Below are 21,451 nucleotides of genomic sequence, written 5' to 3' on the forward strand. Positions count from 1 at the left end.
TATGAATAATAAACCCCTAACTAATTCTGATGTTCTTTCAAATGAGTTAAAATGATTCTGAGAAGGATAAAAGAGACTTAAGAATTGTTACATCTTTTGTTATAATTTTTAAGATGGTTATATCGTTATCAGTTTTCTTCCTATTATTTACTATAACCCAGATTTCTTTACTTTTTAAGATAGATACAAGCCATTAAAATATGTACGTAAAATACACAGATACATAAAATTTATCTTAAAATGCATATTTTATTTTGGTAGCCAATGACCATCAATCAAAGAAAGAAAAGAAAACTAATTTTATGAAGAAAGACAAATCTATGGAGTGGTTTACAGGAAGTGAAGAATGAGATGGCTCAACTAAACCAACCTGGAATCATTAACTACAAAATGTCAAACTAACTACAAGACAAGTGTCAAATGGGACATTTAAACAGTTCTGAAATGTTACACATCTTCCTTTAGCTTTTGTTATTTTTCAAAATTGTATGTAAAAGTTATACGATTCATAGTAATAGCTAACAATTCCAACCTATGAAAGTAGTGATTCACAATATAAAGTTCTATTTTGATACTTTTCCATCTTCAAATCAGTTGCTGTCATCTGAGGTACTCAGTTATGTGGTGGTTTAAACTTCCTCAGCTTGACGAGAAAAGCTAATTTAAGGAGACAAAAAAGTAAGGTCATTACAAAATTAGAAGAAAACAACATTTAATATGGCCTGAAAACATCACTCACCTGTATGACCAGTTTGCCAGTGTATAGGTCTAGCAATATAGGGAAATGATCCATATGGAAAATCAGAATGTGACTCTTCTGTTGTAGAACAAAATATGTATTATAAGCTATATAAAATATTTTATAATTTGTTCATAAAACTGTTAAAATACAAATTACTGCCCCTTTAAGTTTTTTCTCTCAAACCTTTTTTTTTTTTTTCCAGCATTTGTTTTGGAGCTGCTCTGCTAGTTATCTTACAGAAAAAATTTGTCAAGGATTAAATGATAAACTTTTATATGGTTTTATAACCAAATGGATAAGCCTATATATCATCCATCAATGGATATTTGAAAACTTGTTCATGGCCTAAATAATGACCATAATGGTCATACAGCAAGGACCGAAATTTAGCTCTTTGAGGAATTCCAGTAGCATCTTGGAAGTTGCTTTTTGGAATATTAGCTATTTGCATATCAGGTCCTATTGAATTCTTTCCCTTCAGTAATAATCACTGACCTAAATTAAAAACATCCTTTAATATATTTAAAGTATTCCATAAGCCAACCTCCTTGATACAAAAATATCAATTCTTCAAAGGTATCAGAGTTTTACGTAAAAGGCAAGAAAAGTCATTTTTCTGTCCTTTAGAGATTTTAACAGAATAAATACCACATTTCAATTTCTCTAGGGAAAAAGAACAAATCCCTCAGAAGTAGTTTTATAATCATTGGTCAGTACACTCAGGAACCTATCCTCCATTTATTATTACAAACATGATGAAATAAAATCGAACCTCACCATGGTCATCCTCTTGAAACATCTCACCTTCAATTCTAATTTTCTTTTGAGAATGTAATTGTAAATCTGTGTTGATTTTAGGTTCCATTTTTTGAGCTAAAGTTCCATTTTTCTGTTTTGCAAGGCAAACCAACCAATCTCTGACAATGACTTCACTTATCTTTTCACATGAGAGAGCAAGTTCACAGATGCGAATTCCATCCAAAAGTTCAATAACCTGTGTGATACTTTTAGAAAAGTGAAAAAAAGTACTTTAAATTTCTATTACAATAATAACTTGATACTTATTTTAAGTTCACTATACTTCTTAACCCAAATTTAAATGCTATAGTTAAACCAAGGGGGAAATATAAACATGCAAGTTAGATCACATAACATGCAATTTCATAGACTACTAAGTAAAAAAAATATATATATACAGAGACTATGATTTAACATTATTGTTCACATTACACTTTTAAAACTTTTCTTCTAAACTGTAAGAAGTATGCATCTTATTTTACCATTCAGGTAAAGGGTGATTTAAACAGCAATATAAATTAATTGGGACATACGTCATTTTGTAACAGTTTTACAAGATGACATATATACCTAATTCGGTTACAAAAACGAACATTGTAGTCAACTACTTGAGACAAAACAAAAGTGTGTTTAAAATCACATTACAAAGAATAGCCACATTACTCACTTCGCTAGATATACAGCACACACACCACCCTGTTTAAGATTTGGATATAAAACAGGCAAAGCAACTTGAGGATTCAACATGTCCAAAGCTACCTGTCAGGGGGAAAGCAAATCAGACTGAGTTTTGTTTAAACAAAGCACAGGTGTTCTTTCTTACTGCGGTAAAATGATACACTTTTGAAAAGCAATTACCCAGTTAAAGTCTTCATTTTTTTAAACTCTAATACTATTAGCTGTCATTTTGCTGTTCTCAAAAAAGCATTATTATACAGTGTGTCACAGTACTTGACTACGTGAAACTCATAATGGCATGTCTTGCACTTGGCAATATCAATAATACAGGAATCTTTCTTCAGCTATATCTCATATACACATATCTATACAAATGCATACGTATCTATACAAGTTTTAATACTTTAGTTCAGCTTTGGCAACAAATTCACATGATCTCAAGTATGTATTTCTATGTTCAAAAGGAAAGTTATGAGTATTAATTTTAGAGATTCTAAAATGCAAGAATCCTGACCCTTAGTTCTTTATTCTTCATCCATTTGCACAATACAGGACTGTACTCATAAAAGATGTCAAATGAATACAATGAGTAAATGAAATTTAAAAAACAAATTCATTTACAACAAAAACAAATACGGTCAAAATAGAAAAAGTGGCTTTTATTGATGAAGAACTCTGGAAAGCTAAGAGTAGTTGGCACATCAACATGTTTACTAAATTAGAAATTATTCCATTATTTATGTGTTTTTTTAAATAGTATTAATGGGTCATCATTAATTCATTCACCAAATATTTATTGAGCACCTTCCATGTCGCCAAGCATTTTGCTAAGTAGTAAGGATATATAACAGGAGCTTATATTCTATTTTGTTTCAAGGGACCATATATTCTAATAAAGGGACAGACATTAAACAAAAATCCAATAAATATGTAAGTCAGAGGAGGATAAGTGACATGATGAACTTCAGAATTATAAAACAGAATATAAGGGGCAGAGAGTAATGGAAAGGAAGGCTATTTTATACGTAGGCTGGTCAGTGGAGAGACCTGAAGAAAATGATTAAGCTTACCCTGTGGAAATTTAGGGTGGAAGTGTGCTCCAGATGGACAGACAGCAAGTACAAATGCTCTGAGACTGTAGGACACTTGGTGAGTGTGAGAAGGCCACTGTTGCTGCAGTGGAGACAAAAGGGGAAAAACGCTAAGAGACGAACTGTGAGTGTACAATTCAGGGGCACAAGTACATTCTGACTTATTCATTCAATCTACACATAGAAAAGACTGGGAGAAGGCAAGGAGGGATGACGGTGACTTGCAATAGTCAATAGCACTAGATATGATAACAAGTGGTATCTATTTTGGAAAAGATAGAGTCAGAATTAGGATTGGTTGTAGGATAGGAGAGTAAGAGGAGTCAGGATGAATCCAGTGTTTTTAGCCTATGCCACTGAAAGAACAGAGACGTCATTTTCTAGTAAGGAAAATGGTGAAGACTATGGGAAGGGCAGGCTTGGCAGAAATAATCAAGAATTCAGGTTTGGACAGGAGTTTAAAATGCCTATTCGATTTCAAGGAAAGATCTCAATGACTGAATCAAAGGGTCAACATGATAAACATAAATGGGCTTCTTCGGCTGTAGTTTGTCTAATGTTATTGACAGGGACCAAAAATCAGATAACCAAGAAACTTGCCAATCCTCTTGAATACTCTATTTTCAATTAACATTTCCATTCATCCAGTCACTCAAACTGGAAACTTGCTGAGAGTCATCATTTTCTTTACCTTGAATTCTCTTTTGAGAATCTGTGGGGTTTAGTTGTTTCCGTTTGGATTAAAATTATCCAGCCCCACAAACCTATTAAGTATTTCTCAAATTCATCCTGCGGCTAATGCCTTAGATCAGGACCTTATTGTATCTCACTGTAACATTACAATAGCTCTCTACATAGACTCACAGCCTTATTCTTCCACCAGAATGACTCTAAAATGGAAGAGTATACTTATCTTGATGAGTACTGAGTAATATATGGAATTGCTGAATCACTATATTGTACACCTGAAATGAATCGCTGTATGTTAACTATACTGGAATTAAAAAAAAAAAAATGAATTACTTTAAAATAGGAATCTGGACATTCTCCTCCCCACTTAGGAACTCAGCAGTAGTTCCCATTATCTGTAAGAAAATGTCTCTATGCCCTAGCTTAATATACATACAAGTGTTCTTCATTATCTAGCCCCTTAAGACTGCATTTGCAGCTTCATCTCATGATACCCAATTCTACAGCCACGGTGTTCAATGCTTCTGAGTCTTTCCAGTAATTGTTTATTTGTCTATCTTCTAGACTGAAAGCTCCTTTAAATGTATAATTCACTTTTGTCTTAGCATAGTACATGGCACATGGCAGGTCTTTAATAAATGCTTGTTGAATCAAGAAACAGTGGTTCAATAATTCAGAAAATGATGATAATCCCCCAGTTAATGAATAAGATACATTCCATGAAAGAGGTGACCTTTGAGCTAAACTTTGAGGGGAAAATAGAATTTAAACAGGTAGAGAAAAGGAAAGAAATAATAATGATGAAAGTCTTAGCTAATATTTCTTTAATGCTTACTATACGCCAGGTACTGTTCTATGCACTTTATATGAAGTATCTTATTTAATCCTCAACAACTCTATGAAATATGAACTATTATTATCACTCCTGTTCAGTACGTGAGAGAACTGAGGCACAGAAAGATTAAGTAACTTATCCAAGATCATCTTGGCTATTATGGGAGCCCAAGAGTGAACCAGGCTGAATGGACGCCAAAACTTAGTTTCCTCTTCCCCTCTCACTTTCTTTCCTCAGGTAATCAGTGTCCTGAAGTTGGTAATGTTCCCAAATAATTTATACTTTTACAACATATGTATATAGCTATAAACAGTACATGGTACTGTTTTATGTAGTTTTAAAGTTTACCTATGTGTGGCCATTCCATACATATTCTTTTATAATGATTCTCTTCACTAAGCACCGTCTTTTGAGATTTACTGATGTACATATAGTACATTTATTTCACTATGTTAAATAATACTATTTTTAGTAGTCCATTGTATCCATTCATCTTCTGATGGTTAGGCTTTTTAAAATTTGTTAAAAATATTTTATTAGCTCTCTGGGCTCGGACCTAGTTTGCGGCGACATGGCTAAACGCACCAAGAAGGTCAGAATCGTGGGTAAATACGGGACCTGTTATGGTGCCTCCCTCAGGGAAATGGTGAAGAAGATTGAGATAAGCCAGCACGCCAAGTACACTTGCTCCTTCTGTGGCAAAACAAAGATGAAAAGACGAGCTGTGGGGATCTGGCATTGTGGCTCCTGCATGAAAACCGTCGCTGGTGGCGCTTGGACCTACAACACCACTTCTGCTGTCACAGTAAAGTCCGCTATCAGAAGACTGAAGGAGTTGAAAGACCAGTAGAAGCTTCACCATTTGAAACATTACTAGCCTATAATAAATGGGTTAATTTATGTAACAAAATTAAAAAAAAATTTTTATTAAACATTTTTTTTCTCCTTTTGTTCTCTGTCTTTGTAGTTTAACACCTTATTTGTTCAATTTACCATCATTTTGGATGGCAGGAGTATGGCTCCTCCTCCTATATTTTCTCATACTGGCAATCATCTGACACTATTACTCAAGAGAGTCCATCGAATAAATCTAGTAGGGAATATTCTTTCTTTTAGATCAGGGATGGTTCAACAGGTTTCTACAAAGCTTCAGTGATATCATTAAAGTCTTTTGTTGTTTCATGATCATCAAGCAAACTTCTGATGACCAATTAACGTTCTAGGTATCTGTAACATTCTTATGGATGGCCTATGTAGAGAAACTCCTTTTTTCTGGCCCTTACTGAGCTGTAATATGCAAGCCAAACAAGGATGAGGAAAAAGAACTGTGGTCTTTGTGTCCAGGAATCTGAGTCACCAAAACCACAGACTTTATTAACATTAGAGATAGGAACCAGTCCTGATAAAAAATCTCTTTGAACTTCATTTTTCAACTAGTTTTCCTCAGAAAATGATAAAATAATCCAACTTTCCAACAGCCAATTAAAAAAAGCAAAGATGACCTAGACCTCAGTCTGTAGTGCCAAGCTATGAAATGATAATGGAATCATCAAGGATTAAGCAACTTACACTAGAATTCTGAAACTCTGAAGCCAACTAATACCTCCATGTCCCACATCTCTACCATCACTGGTCACAGCCTAAAATATCCTCTCATCATGTATCCTTTTATCTTCATACTACTGTTTCTTCTCCCTAACTCAACCTCTCACTGTTCCTCCTCCTCACATATCCATCCACTCCACTTTCTGGAGGTATGCTCATAATAAATGCCCCCAAACTCAGTATCTTTAATGAACACTCATTAAAGATATGTTAACTGTCTCATGTTAACTGTCTAAAGATGCCTCTTGCCTGTTCCCCGACAGATGGGGGCCATTCCCCCAAATCTCACAACGTGAGGTCAGGCACTGGGATCAATATGTTCCCAAAGCTGCTCCTCAATTATTATTCCTTTATCCTAGAAATGCTGAGGTTCACGATGCTCAACTACTCCTCTTAAAATCTGGTCATTACCCCACATTTATTAACAGCTTTGGCACCTGATTCAGTATGTCTCTCTGCTCTAAATCCTACCATGATATTAAAGGAAAATATTCCTCCTACTCCTACGAACAGAAATGGGGCAAATAATGAAGAGCCTTTTCCATACAAAAGAAGTGTGATCCTTGTTTTCTATGTAGTCAGTATTAGATAAAATCATAGGACCTACTTTAGAAAACTTACCGCATCAAATGTTAAAGTTTTTATGTCTTCAGTTGCTCCTAAAATATCCTTATGAATAAAAATCACATTGTCTGGCCACTCTTCTACATGACTCATCTTCCATGAATCACACCACTTTTTGTAATTCTTCTTAGCCAATTCATGGTGGTCTTTTCGTATTTCAAAACTTATGACTCGTCCTTGTGATCCAACTTAATTAAAAAAAAAAGAACTTATATTTCATTGTATTCTATCATTTCATAAAAGAATATAAAGAATTACTCTGCAAAGGTATTACATTGATGTGAAAAAATAATTCAAATTGTTCAGGGTTAGAAAACTCTCTATCCCATCCCAGATCCTTAATCAATTTTCCTCTCCAGAGGCAACCATATTACCAGTTATTTACCCTTCACAAGATAGCTGGTGCCAACTGTCTTTCCCTGTTTTTAACACACATTAAAACGTACAGGTATTATATACGCTGTTCTATACTTTCCTTCTACTTACCAATGTTATTTCAGTGATTAATAATCTACTATATCCCTTTTAAGAGTTATTATGTTCCATTGTATGGTTATGCCATAGTTTATTTAAATCGTCATCTACTGATGAACATTTAGCTTTTTTCTAGTCTTACGCTATAACAAACAATATTGCAATGAAAATTGTTGCCTAAACCTTTGTATCCATGAAAAGACAGTCCTCAAAATGAAATTACTAGCTCAAGAGGTATATGAATTTTTTATTTTGAAATTACCAAATTATCCTCCAAAAAATAATACCAATTTACACTCTACCCACGATGTAGTAGAGTGCCTATTTCTCCATGCTTTCTCCAACAAAGAGTTTTCAAATTTTTATCTGTGTCAATCTAAAAACTGAATACAGGGGCACCTGGGTGGCTCAGTTGGTTGAGTGTCTGCCTTTGGCTCGGGTCATGATCCTGGGGTCCTGAGATCGCGTCCCACATGGGGCTCCCTGCTCAGCAGGGAGACTGCTTCTCCCTCTCTCTCTCCCTCTGTGCTCTCTCTCTCTCAAATAAATAAATAAAATCTTTAAAAAAAATAAAAACTGAATATAGTTTATCACTGTAGTTGTAATTTACATTTCTTTTGTTATGGATGAAGTTAGGCATTTCATATATTTAAAAGATATTTGTATTTTTGTGTGTGTCTGAAGAACTTTTAAACTGTTTAGCATAGTAATAGTGCAGTTTCTGCAGAAGACTATTTGCATTTTAATTAAAGGCAATTAATTTTCCACCCACCTCTGTTTGAGGTGATTTGGTATCATTTGGGAGTTGTCCTAGATCAGTAAGTCTATAGTTTACTAATGAAAAGTTTAAATTCTAGGATGTCTTTTGAAATATAACTCCAGCTGCAGTTCATCATGTTCTCAAGGGACAGAATTTAATGTTAACATTAGCATAAGCTAAACAATTGGAAAATTACGGAGGAAAAATCCATCACAAACGTAAATAGCAATAATTTCTTGATCACGCATAGTTTGGGATTATTCATGCCATGACATGCCTCTGATACTATAGATATTAGAACTATGGGCACTCCTCTCTCACAAATTTTTATAAATTCACTCTGTCAAATGGACTTAGGATTTAGTTACTAACTGCGAAGAAATGACTGCCTTTAACTATGTACAGAAAAGAATCAAAAAAAGATTTGAGGAGGCCAGAATGAATTTCCTGACCTGGCATAAACTGGATTATGTTTGTATGTGATGGCATTAGGTGAAAGAACAAAGGGTTTAAGTTTAATTCAGTATATTTTTATCTGTTTCTTTATAAAATCTACCCACATACACCTATGACAGCTCTAACAAAGTTTATTATTGAAAAAAGAAAACACTAATAAAGAACATGAAAAGAGTGCAATTACTGTTCAGCAGTCTATCATTAACTGAGGAAGGACAACTGCACAAGCAGCCAGAACAGCCAAAGCAACCCTGACACTCTGAGGAATTAAACAGTCAACAGGAGCACTAATCAATTAAAATAACAGTAACCAGAAATCAAGTGATGGGAACATGAACAGATATTTACGTTTACTGTATACCTCTTGATTTTTTTTAAAAAAGATTTTATTTATTTATTCATGAGAGAAGCAGAGGGAGAAGCACGCTCCCAAGGAGCAGGGAGCCTGATGCGGGACTCGATCCCAGGACCCTGGGATCATGACCTGAGCCGAAGGCAGAGGCTTAACCATCTGAGCCACCCAGGCGCCCTACCTCTTGATTTTTGATCAGGTGCTACCCTGAAGCAATACTTTACCAACTGATAATTTTTAGAGACTTTGCAGCTGACCACCCTCTACATTCTATATTCTCTCATACTGAATATTCATCTGGAATTGTTATTAACAAAAAACATGTACACATATGAACCAAAAGACAAATACGAGAATGTTCAGAGCAGCACTATTCATAATATTCAACTCAAATGCCCAGTGACAGAATGGATAAGCTGTAATTTGTTTATAAAATGGAGTTATTATATAGCCACTAAAATGAAAGAACTACTGCCACATGCAATGGCTGACTCTCACAAACAGAATGTTGCAAGGAACCACATTCAAGAGTACATACTGTATGATTACTTTTATACAAGGTTCAAAACAGGCAAAACTAATCAATGATGATAAAAGGCAGAATAGTGGTTACCTTTAGGGACAATCAATTATGACTAAGAGGAAACATGAGCAAGTTTCTGTGATGCAGCAACATTCCCTGTCTTGGTCTGAGTGATAACTACTTGAGTATGGTCACTGTATTAAAAATTCTTTGAGGGGGACACCTGGGTGGCTCAGTCAAGCGTCTGCCTTCGGCTCAGGTCACGGTCCCAGAGTCCTGGGATCGAGCCCCGCATCAGGCTCCCAGCTCGGTGGGAAGCCTGCTTCTCCCTCTCCCACTCCCCTTGCTTGTGTTCCCTCTCTCGCTGTGTCCCTCTCTGTCAAATAAATAAATAAAATCTTTAATAAATAAATAAATAAAAATTCTTTAAGGGTCTACACACTTATCATCTGTGCACTATAGTTATGTTATGTTCCAATAAAAAGTTTAGTTTAAAAGAAAGGAAGAAGCCTTAAAACACATGGAGGGTGCAAGAGAAAGCACAGAAAATGGAGAGAGGGCTAGAGGGAGAACGACTAGAATAAATGTACAAGGTGGAAAAAAATAGTTGCTTGCATTTGATTTCATCACAAAGTTATGTGAATATTTCTTTTTTTTTTTTTTAAGATTTTATTTATTTATTCATGAGACACACAGAGAGAGAGAGAGGCTCCCCACAGAGCAGGGAGCCCAATGCGGGACTCGATCCCAGAACCCTGGGATCATGACCTGAGCCAAAGGCAGCCACTTAACAGACTGAGCCACCCAGGCGCCCTGTGAATATTTTCTAAGACATCTTTATCCACTTAACTTTCTGTTATTATGAAAGATTGAATGTTTTCTTTGCCCATCTAAATTCAGCTCATTTCTCCCAATCTCTTACCTGCTTTGGATAAAAATAAGCTCATTCCACCAGAGCCTGAGCCAGCTTCCAAAACAGTATCACCTGGGTGGATATCCATCATCAACAGTATCATACTCATATCCTATGATTGAAACATAGTATGGGTGACTCAGTGACCAATAAATATGTACTAAGCACAGACTCTTATCAAACACTATGTTGGACTTGGAAAGAAAGGAGTGAAAAGAGAGTATTAAAATCTGGCCCGGCCTACCAAGAGTTGATATTTTACTTGATGAAATGAGAGTCAAGAATCACCTAGCAAATAAAGCAACACTTCAACATAATACCAAAATTATAGACAATAAAAGCAATAGGAGTTCAGAGAACAGAGATATCAGAAGAAGGCCCTAGCTTAAAGACACAGAGAGTTTAAGGAAACAATCACAAAGTAGAAACAGTATTAAAGAAAAGAGAGGTAGAATAAACACAGTTTGCTCATCTCAGAAGAAGAGAAAAGGAGAGAACTAAATGCCAGGCTAAAGCACTTGAACTTGACCTGGTCAGTAACAGGGGCATGTCCCCAAGGTAATATAAATGGCATTTTATGAAGATTAATCTGACAGGGAAATGCAGAATATACTAGAGAAAAATTAGAAGCAGTAAGACCAGTTAGGAAGTATTACATAATCTCTGCATGAAACAAAATGAACTTCTCATTTAGCATTAGGACACCAGTAATAGATAGGACCTATTTCACAAATGCTATAATTGAATCGTTAACAGGAATATCATGGATGATAGTAATAAGGGCTATTTATTTAAACTTTACCATGGGCCAGGCTTCTTTAAGCATGCAAATTGCTTTCATAATCTTATTAATCAGGATAATAATATGAGAAAAGTACCATCATCCCTATTACAAAGACGTATCAAAGATATTAAGTAATTTCCCCAAAGTCACACAGCCAGGAATTAAGTGGGCAAGTCAGGAGCAGAATGGATGTTGAACTCACAAAGACCACGCTGTTGATCATTACACTATACCACATGTTATATAGAAAAATTTAAACATTAGCATTTATTTCAACACTCCCCCATCCGAACCTTCAAAGTTGCTAATAAATAAGCAGCACATCTGGTAAGTTTTTACTAGCTTTTCCTTCTGTGGAAAAAGCTGCTGTGAAAATTCTTAAAGAGGAGGTTTCTAGGATCCTGTTGAGTAAAAAAAAATTGTATATTAAATATATGTTTGGTTGCATAAGAAAATGTTTAACAGGTACAGTTGTCTAATTAAAAGCCAAAATGTATTTTCTAAAATGCAGGGCTAAGACTTGGACCAAATGATATACAGACACGTAATTTTTAAGATGTATTAGTCCAAAAGTTTCATTCACAAATGCTGAGTCTTTCAGACATACATATCTCCTCCCACATGCCAGGCACCCACAAAAGTGGGAGCAGTTTAGGTAGTCATATCAATGGAATGTCCTGCAGAAGGCAGTTCTATTTTTCTTGGATCATTTATATAAGATAAAGAACCCTACTATTATGAAATAAAAAACTTGAGCACACTTTAGCTTTTGTTTCCTGCTATTCAGGTTACATGATATCAATGGGATGAGTTTTCTTTTTTTTTTTTTTTTAAGATTTTATTTATTTATTCATGAGAGACAGAGAGAGAGAGGCAGAGGGAGAAGCAGGCTCCCAAGGAGCAGGGAGCCTGATGCAGGACTTGATCCCAGGACCCTGGGATCCTGACCTGAGCCGAAGGCAGACGCTTAAGCATCTGAGCCACCCAGGCATCCTGGGATGAGTTTTCTAGACTGGATTTCACTACATACATCCCAGCAATTTCAGTTCGAAACTTGGGTGGGACATTTGCATTTATTCATTTCCCTGCCTCTTCCCAAAAGGGATTTAAAGCTATTGGGAGAGTCCTTCAAAGTTATAAACTATCATTCTTCTATTGAGTTTTCTGCACATTTTAGAACTTCAGGTAACAACAACCCTTTCAAACTTCCATTTTTTTTCTCAACATGAATTCCAATCTCCCGATTAATTCAGTAATACAAATCTAATCCTCAGCCTCAAGTTTTATTTTTTTTAAAGATTTTATTTATTTATTTATTGACAGAGAAAGAGACAGCGAGAGAGGGAACCCAAGCAGGGGGAGTGGGAGAGGGAAAAGCAGGCTTCCCGCTGAGTGGGGAGCCCGATGTGGGGCTCGATCCCAGGACCCTGGGACCATGACCTGAGCCGAAGGCAGTCGCTTAACCAACTGAGCCACCCAGGCACCCCAGCCTAAAGTTTTAATGAGTAGGTTGCACTTTAGGGTTCATTAAGTTGCAAAAATTTCTACTCCCCCAGTTGTTCTTCTGTAAGTGCTACAATCATGCATGTCAGCAGAAAAGTTTAATTTAAAAATTTGGAGAGTGGGGGGTGCCTGGGTGGCTCAGTCGTTAGGCGTCTGCCTTCGGCTCAGGTCATGATCCCGGAGTCCTGGGATCGAGTCCCACATCGGGCTCCCTGCTCAGCGGGAAGCCTGCTTCTCCCTCTCCTGCTCCCCCTGCTTGTGTTCCTGCTCTCGCTGTCTCTCTCTCTGTCAAATAAATAAATAAAATCTTAAAAAAAAAAAAATTTGGAGAGTGGGGGCGCCTGGGTGGCTCTGTCAGTTAAGCGTCTGACTCTTGATTTTTGGCCCAGGTCATGATCTCAGGTTCATGAGATCAAGGTCATGTCAGGCTCCACACTCAGCACAGAGTCTGCTTGAGATTCTCTCCCTCTCCCTCCACCTTCCCCACATGCACACGCGCGCTCTCTCTCTCTCAAATAGAATAAATAAACATCTTTTAAAATATAAAAAATAAAATAAAATTTGGGGAGTGTTTCCATTTATATTTCTACTCCAAACCTAAAAGTGCTTAATACTGACCAATGTGAAATTTTGACATTTCAGAAGTCTCTCTCAGGAAGTTTATTTAAAATTACTCCCACAAAAAAAATGAAATTACTCCCACAGACCTACTTTTACTATTAAGGCAAAACTATGTAATTCTAACACGGAGACCAGCTTTCAACACAATTAAGGTACTTTCTTAAAAAGCATTTCAAAGTTATACAGGTTGAAGTCAAATTTCCTGCAGCCACCACTTGGGAAATAAAAAGAGAAGTCAATACCTAGCATATCCAGTATTTAAATTCCTCCTTAGGATAGAGGGGCGCCTGGGGTGGCTGTCGGTTAAGCATCTGCCTTCAGCTCAGGTCAAGCCCCGCATCAGGCTCCCTGCTTCTCCCTCTCCTTCCCACTTGTGCTCTCTCATATAAATAAATAAAATCTTTTAAATAAATAAATAAGTAAATACCTCCTTAGGGTGGAGCACCGTGACTTTGATCTGTTACAACTGGAAAGGCAGAAAGTGCACTAAAGATTAATCTTTCTAACTGTATAAAATACAACTATTCTCTCAGTTTTGTCTAATGGGGAGGAAAAAAGATGCGGGGAAGCAAGATGAAATTACAAAAGTCTTTTTTTGGTAGCTAGATTGGAACAGTCAAAAGAGGTAAGACAGAGTAAGAAAAAGACAAAGTTTCCGTCAAGAGCTTATGATACCCCACTTGCCTAAAGCCTCCTAAACGGTTTTCTTTGTCCCTTGGTAGACTTTTAAAACATAAATTGGATTCCTACTTAGAACATTCCAATGGTAACCAATGTACATGGAATAAGCACATCTCATACCACTTTCTCCCTTACCTAACTCACTCAAGCCATAATAGCATCTCCGCACTACTCTTCCCTTTGCAAGAATACTGGGCTCCTAGATCTCTGCATGGCTGGCTTTTCCTTATACTAGGTTTCTTATCAAACGTACCTCTTTTGAGACCTTCCTTAACCATCTGACATAAAGTATTCTCCTCCCCCAGGTCACCCCAGCATGTCATTGTTAATCTATTTGTCTTCGTGGCACTTAGCACTGCCTGAAATTATCTTATCCTTTTATTTACTTGTGTGTTCTCTGTCACTTCCTCTAGGATGTAACGTCTAGGTTGAGAGCAAGAACTGGGGCTCACCACCTATAACAGTGCCTATAATAGTGCCCTGAATATAGAAGATAGGCAATTATTTGCTGAATAAATGACGAAGGACTCCTCATCTGGGGATAGGAGGAGTTGTTACAAAGGAACATTCTACTCAAGGACTGTGACTATGATTAAGAACTGAAATAAACAGGGGCGCCTGGGTGGCTCAGTCCTTAAGTGTCTGCCTTCGGCTCAGGTCATGATCCCAGGGTCCTGGGATCGAGCCCTGCATCGGGCTCCCTGCTCAGCAGGAAGCCTGCCTCTCCCTCTCCCACTCCCCCTGCTTGTGTTCCCTCTCTCACTGTCTCTCTCTGTCAAATAAATAAATAAAATCTTAAAAAAAAAAAGAACTGAAATAAACCACTAGCAGTGGATGATTAGTATAAAGTTGTAACAAGAAACTAAGCAGTTAATTTATTATAAAGAATATTTCTCCTGGGACACCTGGGTGGCTCAGTTGGTTAAGCGACTGCCTTCGGCTCAGGTCATGATCCTGGAGTCCTGGGATCAAGTCCAACATCGGGCTCCCTGCCTGGTGTGGAGTCTGCTTCTCCCTCTGACCCTCTCCTCTCTCTCTCTCTCTCTCTCTCTCATTCTCTCTCAAATAAAAATCTTTAGGGAAAAAAAAGAATATTTCTCCTATGCTTAGTGTTAGCTGTTTTAATACAAAACACTATTTTTTCCCTAAAGAGAAAAGCAGAGTAACATATCATTGATAAAACATATCCCTAGTGGGGCGCCTGGGTAGCTCAGTTGGTTAAGTGACTGCCTTCGGCTCGGGTCATGATCCTGGAGTCCTAGGATCGAGTCCCGCATCGAGTCCCGCATCGAGTCCCGCATCGAGTCCCGCATCGAGTCCCGCATCGAGTCCCGCATCGGGCTCCCTGCTCGGCAGGGAGTCTGCTTCTCCCTCTGACCCTCCTCCCTCTCGTGCTCTCTATCTCTCATTCTCTCTCATTCTCACTCTCTTAAATAAACAAATAAAATCTTTTAAAAAAAAACATATCCCTAGTAACATGCTTTATTTAATTAAATGATGATTAAAATATCTCCATTATGGTACCAAAAGAGTTGAACATTCTCGAGTCCTGAACTTGCAAACTTAAGGGTTATGGGGAACAAATATAAGTACTTATTATGTGCCTGATTAGTTCACATAACTCTATATAGTAGGTCAATATTCTTTTCACTTTACAGATGAATCAACACTCCCAAATTAAAATGTAAAGGTGGCTGTTTCCTAAAACTCGCAATCATAAAATATGTTAAAGTCACATCCGTTATTTTTTGTTTTGTTTTTTAAGTCTGAGAACATAAAAACTTTAAACGTTCTGAGATGTGCTTTAAGTTCATGAATCAGGGCTGTAGTTCTGCTCCTTCTGTAACCAATACGCACCCAACTCCCACTGCATTACCTTAGGATACGTTATGGCAGGCCCTCTTTTCATCAGTAATACATAGTCTTCCAATGCCGGCCTCCTCAGCATGAGGTGCTTACCAGAAGAACTCCTCAGTATCTGGCCCGGAAACTTTCCCACGATCTCGCTGAACGGGACAGTACCCCAGCTACTATTTAAGTGTCCGGCGTTACTCAACCTAAATAATTTTTTAAATTGTGTTTCTCTCTTCCCAGTCTCAGCTAAGATCAGCTCCCCAACGCGAAAGGGCCCCTCCCTGGAAGCTGGCCAGGAAGAGGAGCCAGGAAGCTCTTCTACCTCGGCCACAGACTGGGCCAAGGAGGGAGGCAAGGGACCCCCGGATCCCTGGTGGGCGGGACCGGGCTGGCCCTGGTCTCCGCTCGAGTCCTCGCGCTCTCGAGAGGGTGACTCCTCTTCTGGCGTCGGCAGTCTGAGGACTTCCAGTGACGAAAGACATCCGATCCCAGTGCCTCGGACGCGCAGAGGGAGAGATGGAGGCGACTCTGTGCTGGGAGCTTTGCTCCGTGACGCTTCGCGCCGTCCCTCTCCGTCTCGTGCGTCTCCAGGCGAGGATTCGCAACACAGTGACCGGGCTGTCTCCAAGGGCTCTCGCCCAAGGCCCCGCAGGAACGAAGAAGTTCCGAGCCCTAGCCACCTCCTGAGGCGCCGCAGCCGTAGGAGGACCAGACCTCGCCGCTGGGCTGACAGCATGGTGTCCGGCGCAGGCGCCGTCGCACACAAGTGACGTAGAGCCGGGAGAGACCCTCTCGCTGCCGCACTGAAGAGTCAGCCTAGGGTATCTGCAGTTCTTTCGCAGGAAGAGCTCCGCAACTGCGCATGCGTCCAGAGGGCGGAGTAGTCTGAATCAGGGGCGCAAGGGCTACGGGGTGTCGCTGAGTAACTGTCCCAGGAGCGCGTCACACTCCCGGACAGGGGCACATTTTGCTCTTTGGAATGTTGGCAGAGTAAACAATTGGCCGCTGACAAATCTTCACCAGCCTCACCCCCCGGGGACAGGAGGCTTAAGAGAGACAAAGCCTGTCAAAGTGCTGTGTAAACTGAAGTCACGTACCAGGGTCAGCTCAATGGTCATCAGGAACACGAACGTCACGTGGCCACCCCCAATATGTATGAGTTAAAGAGCCCAGAGATGCGTTTGGCGCCGTTTGTATGGGCCACCCGCTGACCCGCGTTCCTTTCCAACTGACTGCGAAGTTCTTCCCCCGCCAGCCCTATCAAGTCCCTTCGACTGGGCTCTGACTGCCTGTGTTCTTATTTAGCAGAATTGTTTCTAATAATTAAAATATAGCAGCCAATTATTTTACTACCCCTAAAACTAAATAGAATCATCTTTAAGGGGGAAAGGCCACTGCTAAAACAGGGTTGTAGGGCAGAGGGGTGTTGCAGGCTGAATTTAATCCCGTCAAAATTCATGCATTGGAGTCCCAAACCCCAGTATCTCAGAATGTGACTGTTTTGGAGAATAGGGTTAAAGAGGTAATTAAGTTAAAATGAAGTCATTAATGTGGGACCTAATTGACTGTGAGTGGTGTCCTTATAAGAAAAGGAGATAGAACACAGGCACACAGGGAAGACCGGCTAAAGACAGGCACCAGGTGTCTTATCCAAAAGCCAAGGAGAGAGGCCTCAGAAAAAACCAAATCCGCGGACAACTTGATGTTGGACTTATATGCTCCAGAACTGTGAGAAAATAAATTTGTTGTGTAAGAAAGAAAAAAAAAAGCATTATCTATATTTTCTGATTCTTTTTTTTATTGGATCTCTTTAAAAATCATTTATTCGAGGGGTGTGTGGGTGTCTCAGTAGGTGAAGCATCTGACTCTTGACTTTGGCTTAGGTTGTGATCTCAGGGTCTTGGGATTGACGCCCTTGTCAATCTCCCTCTGCTCCTCCCCCTGCTATCTCTCTCTTTATAAAATAAATAAATACAATATTTTTTTTAAAAAATCATTTTTTCCAGGATTTGGAACCACACCCCAAAAGAATTAAAAATAAATTTATTTAATCCTAAAACAAAACAAAACCAGAAAAAGGTTATCTTTGGAGTCCAAAGTCTAATTTGACATTAAATATCACTAACCTGTTTAATATTAATTCACTTGGCAAAAGTTTATTGAAGGTTTGACAATACCAAGCACGGGAGATATTTATTTAATTTAAGTTTACAACAACCCTGTGTTATAAATAAGTATTCTTGCTTTATGCATAAGAAAACTGACCCAGGGAGATTAAATGATTTTGGCAACATTCCATAGCTGACAAACGGCATGACAGGGTTTCTGATCTAGGTAGTCTGGTTCAGCAGTCCCTGCTCTTTGTACTGTAACACCCTTTTTCAAAGGCCGGTCAACAGTACAATTGAATGTAGAGTTAAATTTAAAATATGCTCAAAGGGCTGTGGATTCAGTCTAAATTGTATAAAATAAGTCTTGTTACTACTTTTGAAGACATAAATTAGTACTTTCTAAACTGTGCTTTCTAAAACGTCAGCCACCACAAACTCCATTATCAGGATTTCTCTCTTTCAGGCCTAAAAATGAATAAAGAAACTGCTCTTCCTCCATCCCAACTGTAAGTCTCACTTATGGTTTTGATTTGTTTTTTGTTTGTTTGTTTTTTTAAAGATTTTTATTTATTTATTTGACAGAGACAGCGAGAGAGGGAACACAAGCAGGGGAGTGGGAGAGGGAGAAGCAGGCTTCCTGCTGAGCAGGGAGCCCGATACAGGGCTGGATCCCAGGACCCTGGGATCATGACCTGAGCTGGAGGCAGACGCTTAAAGACTGAGCCACCCAGGCGCCCCTTGATTTGTTTTTTTTTTTTAAGAAAGTTTTTATGACCAATCTTTTTATTTTTTTAAAGCTTTTTTTTTTAAAGATTTTTATTTATTTATTTGAGAGAGAGAGAATGAGAGAGAGAGAGCACATGAGATGGGGGGAGGGTCAGAGGGAGAAGCAGACTGCCCCGCTGAGCAGGGAGCCCGATGCGGGACTCGATCCCGGGACTCCAGGATCATGAACTGAGCCGAAGGCAGTCGCTTAACCAACTGAGCCACCCAGGCACCCATGACCAATCTTTTTATTATTACTGCCAAATAAGGGCCTCAGTTGAACTTTCTGAATCCTAAGCCTTACTAATGGTTTTTAAAATGTATCATTCCTACTTTATTATCTCTTAAAGATGATTAAATGATATTTGGCTGTTATTTCAGAAGGAGTAGGACTTGGAAAGAAGAAGATCTATTGATGGAATATGGGAAATAAATTTACATCTCTTTGATTTCTAAGATAAACTATAAACAGTAAATGGCATCCCATTTTATTGTTTGAATAAGACATAATGTTATATTTTATCCTATACACATCTAATGAAATACATTAACATATGTTGAAAAATGTAATTATTCCTTATTTATTCATGATCTTTCAGAGCATTTAAGCTCTAAAAAAAGGTCACTATGTGTGCCTTTCTATTTTTTTTCTATTTTCTATTTTTGGCTATACTTTTCCCTTTTCCTTCTGTCTTCCCTATGAAACTGTCAGCCTGCACTCTGAAACTATTATCTGACAATATGAGGCATCATCAACTCATCATGTTTATAATGTAAGGTCAGAAAGACACTGTCTTCTAGTGGCATTTAGTCAAGCAATTACTTTAAAGTCCAAATAGCTGTCAAGAAGTACTATGGCTAATGGCTGACATTATAAAATCTCCAAATTAGATCACTAGTTCTGATTCCACAGATGTTCTCCTCTACCTCTTTGTGTGTGCTTCTTTCCTCTGTTTTGTATAATTTTCCCTCATCCTTCAGGTATCAGCCTCACCAGAATGGTGGCTTGTAATAAGTCCAAAATTCTGGGAGAAGTGCCTCTCCTTTGTGTTCCTGTATATCCTGTCTTTAGACCAACCCTCCACAGTGCATGTCAGATTAAATGAAATCACTGTTTATTTACCATTTCCCAGTTTGGAGGATAAGAGTGTAGAGAGGGCTGTGTCTAATTCATCATTATAATTCCATTGCCTGTCATAGTGCCTGGAACAAAATGTGCCCTCAATAAATATTTGCTTGATAAACGACTGAATAAAGTAGGAAATGGGAAAACCAGTAGTCCTGATACCTAGGTGACTACTAAACAATTCAGCATGTAAATATGGTCCAAATATATTTAATACTTGTATATTTTATTGTGTATCTTTACATGTATCTAGATTTTATTTTATTTTTTTACTTTTTTAAAGATTTTATTTATTTATTTGACAGAGAGAGAGAGGCAGCGAGAGAGGGAACACAAACAGGGGGAGTGGGAGAGGAAGAAGAGGCTCCCCGCCCAGCAGGGAGCCCAAAGCAGGGCTCGATCCCAGAACCCTCGGACCATGACCTGAGCTGAAGGCAGACGCTTAATGACTGAGCCACCCAGCACCCTTTATTTTATTTTTTAAAAGATTTTATTTATTTGATTTTTTTTAAAGATTTTATTTATTTATTTGACACACAGACAGAGCGAGAGAGAGAGAGAGCGAGAGAGAGAGAGGGAGAGCACAAGCAGGGGGAGCGGCAGGCAGAGGGAGAAGCAGGCTTCCTGCATGAGCAGGGAGCCCGATGTGGGGCTCGATCCCAGGACCCTGGGATCATGGCCTGAGCTGAAGGCAGCGGTTTAACCAACTGAGCCACCCAGGTGCCCCAGATTTTATTTATTTGAAAGAGAGAGACAGTGAGCACACACAAGCAGGGTGGAGGGGCAGAGGAAAGAGGAAGAAGCAGACTCCCTGAGGAGCAGGGAGCCCAATGAGATGTGGGTCTCCATCCCAGGACCCTGAGATCATGACCTGAGCCAAAGGCAGATGCTTAAACAACTGACCTACCCAGGTGCCCCATGTATTTAGATTTTAATAGAACTGTTGAAGTTCATAATTTTTTCAAACTTTTAGTGAAAGAAAAAGTATTTAAATCTGAGAATGTAATTGCTTTTCTCTTGCTTTGTCATTTGTTTCCCCAGTTGCTGCTGAGCTTGAATCTGGATTCTGTAGAATTCCTCCAGGATTTACTGTTATGTATTAGAGATTGAAGGAGTCTATTGAAGGAGGTCAAAAAGTACAAATTTCTGGTGACACTAGTTAATAATATTTTTTTAAAAGACTTATTTATTTATTTGACAGAGAGAGACACACCAAGAGAGGGAACACAAGCAGGGGGAGTGGAGAGGGAGAAGCAGGCTTCCCGCTGAGCAGGGAGCCCGATGCGGGGCCCCATCCCAGGACCCTGGGATCATGACCTGAGCCGAAGGCAGACACTTAATGACTGAGCCACCCAGGCGCCCCTAGTTAATAATATTTTTTAAACATTTATTTATTTATTTATTTATTTATTTGAGAGAGAGAGAGAGAGAGAATGAGGGGGGTGGGAGGGCAGAGGGAGAGGGA

At 38.6% G+C, this 21,451-nt stretch overlaps 3 protein-coding genes across 11 annotated transcripts in view; 2 read left to right on the forward strand and 1 right to left on the reverse strand.

The window, feature by feature from the left end:
- Positions 1 to 397, forward strand: part of SPDYA (speedy/RINGO cell cycle regulator family member A) — a 33,562-nt gene extending 33,165 nt beyond the window's left edge. For all 6 annotated transcript variants that reach the window (XM_027622874.2, XM_027622872.2, XM_027622878.2 and 3 more), the window contains one exon: positions 262 to 397. In XM_027622874.2, the coding sequence (XP_027478675.1) occupies positions 262 to 350 (89 nt within the window). In that variant the 3' untranslated portion in view covers positions 351 to 397. The remainder of the gene's footprint in view (positions 1 to 261) is intronic.
- TRMT61B (tRNA methyltransferase 61B) lies at positions 230 to 16,736 on the reverse strand. 4 transcript variants are annotated; one of them, XR_003524755.2, is made up of 8 exons: positions 16,007 to 16,736; positions 10,551 to 10,653; positions 7,061 to 7,251; positions 3,289 to 3,391; positions 2,208 to 2,299; positions 1,520 to 1,746; positions 740 to 817; positions 230 to 657 (listed from the first exon to the last, which is right to left on the reverse strand). XR_003524755.2 is itself a non-coding variant. In XM_027622869.2 (7 exons), the coding sequence occupies exons 1-7, from the start codon at positions 16,718 to 16,720 to the stop codon at positions 614 to 616; spliced, it is 1,422 nt and encodes a 473-aa protein (XP_027478670.1). In that variant the 5' UTR covers positions 16,721 to 16,736; the 3' UTR covers positions 230 to 613. The 4 variants fall into 4 exon arrangements, 3 of the variants coding, with proteins under 3 accessions (XP_027478670.1, XP_027478669.1, XP_027478671.1); XM_027622869.2 differs by lacking the exon at positions 3,289 to 3,391 and having other exon boundaries at positions 1,547 to 1,746; XM_027622868.2 differs by lacking the exon at positions 3,289 to 3,391.
- Positions 5,393 to 5,755, forward strand: LOC113937917 (60S ribosomal protein L37a-like). Its single transcript, XM_027622879.1, has one exon. The coding sequence runs from the start codon at positions 5,406 to 5,408 to the stop codon at positions 5,682 to 5,684; it is 279 nt and encodes a 92-aa protein (XP_027478680.1). The 5' UTR covers positions 5,393 to 5,405; the 3' UTR covers positions 5,685 to 5,755.
- Positions 16,737 to 21,451: the final 4,715 nt, after the last annotated feature.

Source organism: Zalophus californianus, chromosome 8, assembly GCF_009762305.2.
Source record: "Zalophus californianus isolate mZalCal1 chromosome 8, mZalCal1.pri.v2, whole genome shotgun sequence".
Taxonomy (NCBI): Eukaryota; Metazoa; Chordata; class Mammalia; order Carnivora; family Otariidae; genus Zalophus; species Zalophus californianus.

What these genes read in the sequence shown, in the direction of transcription:
- LOC113937917 (XM_027622879.1), top strand. Translation starts at nt 5,406, where the DNA reads ATGGCTAAACGCACCAAGAAGGTCAGAATCGTGGGTAAATACGGGACC.
- TRMT61B (XM_027622868.2), bottom strand. Translation starts at nt 16,720, where the DNA reads ATGCTGTCAGCCCAGCGGCGAGGTCTGGTCCTCCTACGGCTGCGGCGC. An exon ending in CTGCCATAACGTATCCTAAG is followed by an intron (nt 10,654 to 16,006) that starts GTAATGCAGTGG and finishes TTTCAATCATAG; the next exon opens with GATATGAGTATGATACTGTT. An exon ending in CTTATTTTTATCCAAAGCAG is followed by an intron (nt 7,252 to 10,550) that starts GTAAGAGATTGG and finishes TTTTTAATTAAG; the next exon opens with TTGGATCACAAGGACGAGTC.